The following is a 6347-nucleotide window of genomic DNA, read 5'->3' as shown; positions in this document are numbered from 1 at the left end:
ATTACAACAAAATTGTTTATACAAATTAATTCAATTTGATTTTAAATTAATCCAGATTTACAGGATAAAGATCTGATGCACAGTGAATAATCGATTCTGATTTGCATTTATGAAAATAGTTCATGTCTTTGCCAACCACAAATTATCAAGATAACTTAAATAAACAATATAGTCGAATTTTCAATAAACTAGTAATCAATTGGTACGGTGTAAACTCAAAAAGTTAAGAAAAGAACTTTAGGAACCTTTTGGAAATCAACCACCGTATAAGAGATAGTAAAAGTAAGAAAACGACATGATTTTTTTTAAAGAAAATTAATATATATATATAATTATTTAAATTTGGAAAAATAGATACTAGAATATAAAGATGTAAATACTTTTTTATAGATTAATTATTTGAATTGAATAAAGTAGTTACTAAAATGATATAATTGAAAAATAGTTTTTTTATTAAAAATAATTATTTGAATTTTAAAAATAATAATTAAGAAGTTAAAATTGAAAAAAAATATACTATAGTGGTATATTCTCTTTATATATAAAGTTACTTATACATATTTATAGATATTGTGTAAATAAATTTTTATTATGAGTAATTATTTAAATTTGAAAAGGTAGTTATTAAAATGATAAAATGTAAATACATTTTAAAGAATAATTATTTAAATTAAAAAAATTAGTTATTAAATTGAAAGAACTGAAAATATATATTTTTTATTTATTTAAAATAATTATTTAAATTTTAAAAATAGTAATTAAGAGAGTAAAATTAAAAATAGTTATATATTACAGATAATTTTATTGTTTTACTCTTCTGATTTTACATTTTCTTTTCAAATTCAAAATTATTTTTATAAAACACCAAATAATGTATTCACTATATATAGTTATATATTATAGATAATTTTATTATTTTACTTCTGATTTTACATTTTCTTTTTAAATTCAAAATTATCTTTATAAAATTATAAAAAATATTTTATTTTTATTTTTATAAATTTAATAATAATTTTTTTTGTTATTATCATGTGTTCACCATGTATTTTATTTTGATTGATTATAATTTTAAGATATTAATTTTTATAAAAATAATATATATTTTGAAAATTTCTCATTTAAATATATTATTAGTTGTTATATAAACCGAAAAGTTTTTACAGAGTAGACACATAATAATTTATAACATTGGTTAAGGATTTTTGAAAATAGTAGCACTATATTGACACCTTTTTTTAGCATACTTTGGTTTAATCATATTTTAAGCAAATATGGGTCTCTTAATTAGATTGTGGCTGAAGGGCAATTAAGTCATTGTAAAGGTGAGGTTTTATTGTTTTGGAAAATGATAATAATATTTTGACTAATTTCTTTGGACTCATTTTTAATTAAAAAAAATCAAAAGTTATGTGATCCTAAAAATAAAAATGTTTTAGGTGTGTTATGATTTGCCCTAAAATCATTTTTGCCCCCAAAATTATGTAAAAGAAAAAAAAAATTGAATATTTCAATTCAAGTAGTAGTGACGCATCTTATATTATGAGTTGGTTCATAAACCCTCACAAAAGTAAAACCCCAATTCTGCTCTTTCTCTGTCTCTTGTCTTCGCCAGAACCAGTTTCAATCATTCCTGCATCGACATCGAGAAGCGCTTCAATCGGAAATGAACGCCGATAATGGTTCAGGAAGTGCGACTCTTGACAACGTACCCACGCAAATGGATTCCGATAGTCAGGTACCAATACACTTATCTTTTTTCACTCTTTTTCTTATTCCCTTTAATAAACTATAAATCTATGAATGGAAACTGAGCTACACTGCTTATGGTGAGTTTGAAGTTAGATTGTGTTGTTGGTTTCATGCTACTAAGTCTTACTATTATAATAGGATTGTTAGATTGTTATTCTATTATTCTATAATGGATAAACCCTAAGTCGCCTCTATTTTTAATTCGGTGACTTAAATTAGAAATTGTGATCGCGGGGAGAATCATATATCCTGTGGTTGGTTTTGTAGGTAAAAGACAAGGAAAAGGAAGAACTCACCGAGACTATGAACAAGCTGCATATCGAAGGATCTTCTTCTGGGAATGGATTTCCTAACTTCCGAAGAAAACCTGTCATCATTATTGTTGTAGGAATGGCAGGTGATTCTGCATTTATATTTAACATGCTTGGTTGGAATTGGTTTTCATTTGTAATGCTATGCTTTATTAATGAAGTCTGGGAATATAAACCTCGTTTGTGTTTTTAGGGAGTGGGAAAACGACACTCATGCACAGGTTGGTTGCCCATACACATATAAAAAACATCCGGGGTTATGTGATGAATCTTGACCCTGCCGTCATGACCCTCCCATATGGTTCTAACATCGATATAAGAGACACTGTTAAATACAAAGAAGTCATGAAGCAGTTTAATCTTGGCCCTAATGGTGGAATTTTGACTTCCATGAACTTGTTTGCCACCAAGTTTGATGAGGTAAAGTTGGTTTGTTAATTTTTAAAACTGCTGAGTTGTGACATATCTTACTTGTTACTCCCTTTTAAACCAAGTGTTACTTACAGTGCTTTCAACCGGCAATCTTATTTCTATCACTAAAAAAAGTAGTTACACAAATAAGGTTGCTGCCTGCTTGTAATTACAATATGATCCCGTCTTTGTTTAAATTATTGAGTCAGAGAGCTTTCCTTTAGCATGTTTGATCTTATGTTTTGGTTTTACTTTTCCTAATTAAGCTTTTGGTGCAAAAAAGGAGATTATATTGTGTACCTGATCATTGACTTACATAAGTCTTTATTTGTTTTAATTATCACTACAATTTTTAATTTTTTGGATCACCTCATTTTCAGGTAATCTCTGTGATTGAGAGACGGGCAGATCAACTTGACTATGTTCTTGTAGACACCCCTGGTCAGATTGAAATATTTACCTGGTCTGCTTCTGGTGCTATCATTACAGAAGCTTTTGCATCCACATTTCCCACTGTAGTGGCCTATGTAGTTGATACACCTCGTTCAGAAGATCCTACAACTTTCATGAGCAACATGTTGTATGCTTGTAGTATCCTCTATAAGACAAGGTTACCTCTCATCCTGACATTCAACAAAGTTGATGTAGCTGCACACCAGTTTGCATTGGAGGTATTGTTTGTTTCTGATGATTTTTCTTGTGCCTAGTTGAGTTGCAAATGATGTGTTGGTTAGATTAGTCACTTCAAATTTTTTTTTTTTTATTTACCAAACTATTTTGATCTACCCACTCATTAATATCAGGTTGTGGTTAACTAGTACAATCTGTTTGCAAAGTAGATTAATATATTACTTTTAGTTATAGGCCTGTTTGTTTAAGTTTTTCTCACCAAATAATAACTTCTTCTCAAAGATATAATAATAATTATTTTGGTTTTTTATGTACTTCTTACAACCTTTAGAAAATAAACCGAAGCTGAAAAGAATTAGAAATCTGATTCTAGTAAGTTCTAATATAAATCATTTACTTATTATTATTTTGGTATTATCAACAACATAATGAACCTCTGTTCATTTTAGTCCCTAAATAAGGGTCATCAAAATCACTTTTTTTCAAAAACGCTGTATGTTGACTTTTAAGAACTGGGTCATGTGTTTAAACTTTAAACTACAAGAGTGAGAAATAATGACACATGGACTTTTTCTATGATTTGGCTTGGCTTCACAGTAGAAGATTTTTCAAAACCAGAAATGATAACATTTAAGTTGATGGAATCATTCACCTATGAAGTGGGAGTTGGATATATTTGTTATATTTGGAATATTTAATTATATCACCCTTCTATTGATTGTCTATGAATTTAACCAGCATTGCATGTATCAACACCAATCACTATGCTTAGTAGATTTACATTGCTTTTAATTGATGAAATTGAAGTTAAGGCCAGCAAGTAATTTAAATTTTGAGAAATTGCAGTGAAATGGAAAATAATATTGATGGACATAATTATTAATTTGGCCTCTCGTGTTGGGGAATGTATTGTATAGAGAGATTGAACATATTGCCATTATTATGGGGTTATGGGCTGCTTCCTTTGCCTATTTAAGCTGAATTGTCTAGTTGGCCTCAAAGCTACTCTGTTTGAAATTTTATAGCCTACTTTCTATTCCTCGTTGCTTCTTTTATATCTAGTCTTTTCCTGGCCTAACAAACTTACATGATAGATTGTACCAAATTTATTTTGATTAATTTTTTGTTGTTGTGAAATTCATTTAGTGGATGGAGGATTTTGAGGCATTCCAAGCAGCAGCAAGTTCAGATCAGTCATACACATCAACTTTAACTCAAAGCCTTTCTCTTGTGCTAGATGAATTCTACAATAATTTGAAATCAGTTGGAGTTTCTGCTGTTTCTGGTGCAGGAATGGAAGACTTCTTTAAGGCTGTCGAAGCCAGTGCAGATGAATACATGGACACCTACAAGTACTGTCTTATTTTCACTATTACATTACTATTGATTTAGCATATATAGCAGGGTGCTCGAAATAGCTAACCAAATAACTTCATTGTATCTTACACTGTTCAGGACTGATCTTGATAAAAGACGTGAAGAGAAGCAACGTTTAGAAGAAGACCGTAGGAGGGGTGACATGGATAAACTGAGGAGAGACATGGAGAAATCCGGGGGAGAAACTGTAGTTTTGAACACTGGTTTGAAGGACAAAGAGAAAAGTAAAAGTATGATGGATGAGGAAGATGAGGTTGAGGAGGACGAGGAGATAGATGATGATGATGATTCTGGGATATATACTGAAGATGATGATGTTATAGATGAGGATGAAGATGAGGAGGTTGCTAAGTTTGGCTTATGATGGGATTAATCTCCGTTTGGACCATATAAGAGTTTGTATAGCACGTTTTTCACTTTCATTTGGTGTACATGTATACAACCTTAAAAGTTTGACTACCAATTACTCAACTAGTTTACTTCATATAGCTCCATTTGCTCTAGGTTTATTTCGTTAATGTTTTGGAAATGCTTTCAGAGATAGTTTTTTTCTTTTATGCAACTTGTTTGTGTATTTTATAAATGACTTGAACATTTGCTTCGCCCGAAATCTGTAGTGATTTTGCCTCGTCTGATAAGGGAAGGGGTTCTGATAGGCATTTACACATTCAACAAACCTGAGTAATATTTTCTTTCTCACAATTTAACTGGTAGTTTTTGTTTGGAACATTATTCTATACAATGAAAAATTGGGCCAGATGATTGTATATGGTCTTTGTGTTATTCTGTATTCCTGTTCTTTCTGTGACTTTTCCATAATATTTTTTAATTTCACCAATTAACTGAATCTTTCCAGTGTGTTGAAATGCATCTGGCAGCTATTCTCTTTGAATGCAAATGATACTGCTGAATGTGCAGTCTCTAAATTATAGAATACTCTTGTGATTAGAGTGACTAACTCTGATTAACCTTTTAGATAGAACACACCTTAAAATCATTTTATTTTGAATTTTTCATACAAAACTAAGAATAATAATAATTTTTATTAAAATAATCTTATTCTTTTAGTAAATATACTGTTTTTATCAACTGTAAATGCAATTATTAATGTAATTCATTTAAAGCTAAATTTAAAAGTAATAATCAACATCGTATTTTAAAAAATTATAGTTATTTTAGAATTGAGGTTGAATCGTGAAATCCTTAAATTCACACCTTTACATTTTTTTAAGTGAGAGGATAACATTTTTTTAGAAGAAAGAAATGAGTAGGATGAAAATAAATTGGTAGAGCGAAGATGAACTAGAGAAAAAAAGTGAAAATGCTAGAACATACCTAAAAAAGTGAAGAGGATATTAATTTCATTCGAAAAATTATTTTCCCTGTCAAGTAACTTTTACAGGAAGACTATTATACACAACTTAAAGAAAATTAGAAACTATATATGGAGTAATTTTAAAATAGTAAAACTTATTCAAATTATTTTTTCTTTTGTGCAAGATTAAATGTGTGTACTATGAAAGACATATTCGGCAAATAAAAAAGTTATTACGAACAATAAAACTCTACGAATATTCACTATTCAACTTGGTTATTATAAATTCAATTAAAAGATTTAAACTAATTGATACGTTTTATGGTAATTAAAACAGTCTTAACTTTGTACATCAATTTGGAAATTAGAATGATAAGTTTATATTTTTAAAATTATCGAAATATTTTTTTGTTATTTTCTTTTCTTTTTCTTACCTTTTCTATTATCTCTCTTGTCAAAATGAATCCTAAGAATAAAGGGTCAGAGAAAAGAGGTGGTTTACCAAGAAAAAAGAAGTAGAAAACAGTGCATACTAATCATGTCATGCACCTTTG

At 29.1% G+C, this 6347-nt stretch overlaps 1 protein-coding gene across 1 annotated transcript; it reads left to right on the top strand.

The window, feature by feature from the left end:
- The first annotated feature begins 1532 nt into the window (after positions 1-1532).
- Positions 1533-5088, top strand: QQT2 (P-loop containing nucleoside triphosphate hydrolases superfamily protein). The gene is made up of 6 exons (XM_028062427.2): positions 1533-1735; positions 2017-2146; positions 2254-2480; positions 2852-3142; positions 4248-4453; positions 4557-5088. Exons 1-6 carry the CDS (start codon positions 1664-1666, stop codon positions 4840-4842), a joined length of 1212 nt encoding a protein of 403 aa, XP_027918228.1. The 5' UTR covers positions 1533-1663; the 3' UTR covers positions 4843-5088.
- The last annotated feature ends 1259 nt before the right edge of the window (positions 5089-6347 follow it).

Source organism: Vigna unguiculata, chromosome 3, assembly GCF_037176805.1.
Source record: "Vigna unguiculata cultivar grain cowpea cultivar isolate G323 ecotype 2 chromosome 3, ASM3717680v1, whole genome shotgun sequence".
Lineage (NCBI taxonomy): Eukaryota > Viridiplantae > Streptophyta > Magnoliopsida > Fabales > Fabaceae > Vigna > Vigna unguiculata.
Note: the sequence above shows the minus strand (reverse complement) of the source record. Positions and strands in the feature narration are given on the sequence as shown.

Coding starts and splice junctions, on each gene's coding strand:
- QQT2 (XM_028062427.2), top strand. CDS start 1,664: ATGAACGCCGATAATGGTTCAGGAAGTGCGACTCTTGACAACGTACCC. Junction 2,147..2,253: donor TATTGTTGTAGGAATGGCAG/GTGATTCTGCAT, acceptor TTGTGTTTTTAG/GGAGTGGGAAAACGACACTC. Junction 2,481..2,851: donor TTGCCACCAAGTTTGATGAG/GTAAAGTTGGTT, acceptor CCTCATTTTCAG/GTAATCTCTGTGATTGAGAG.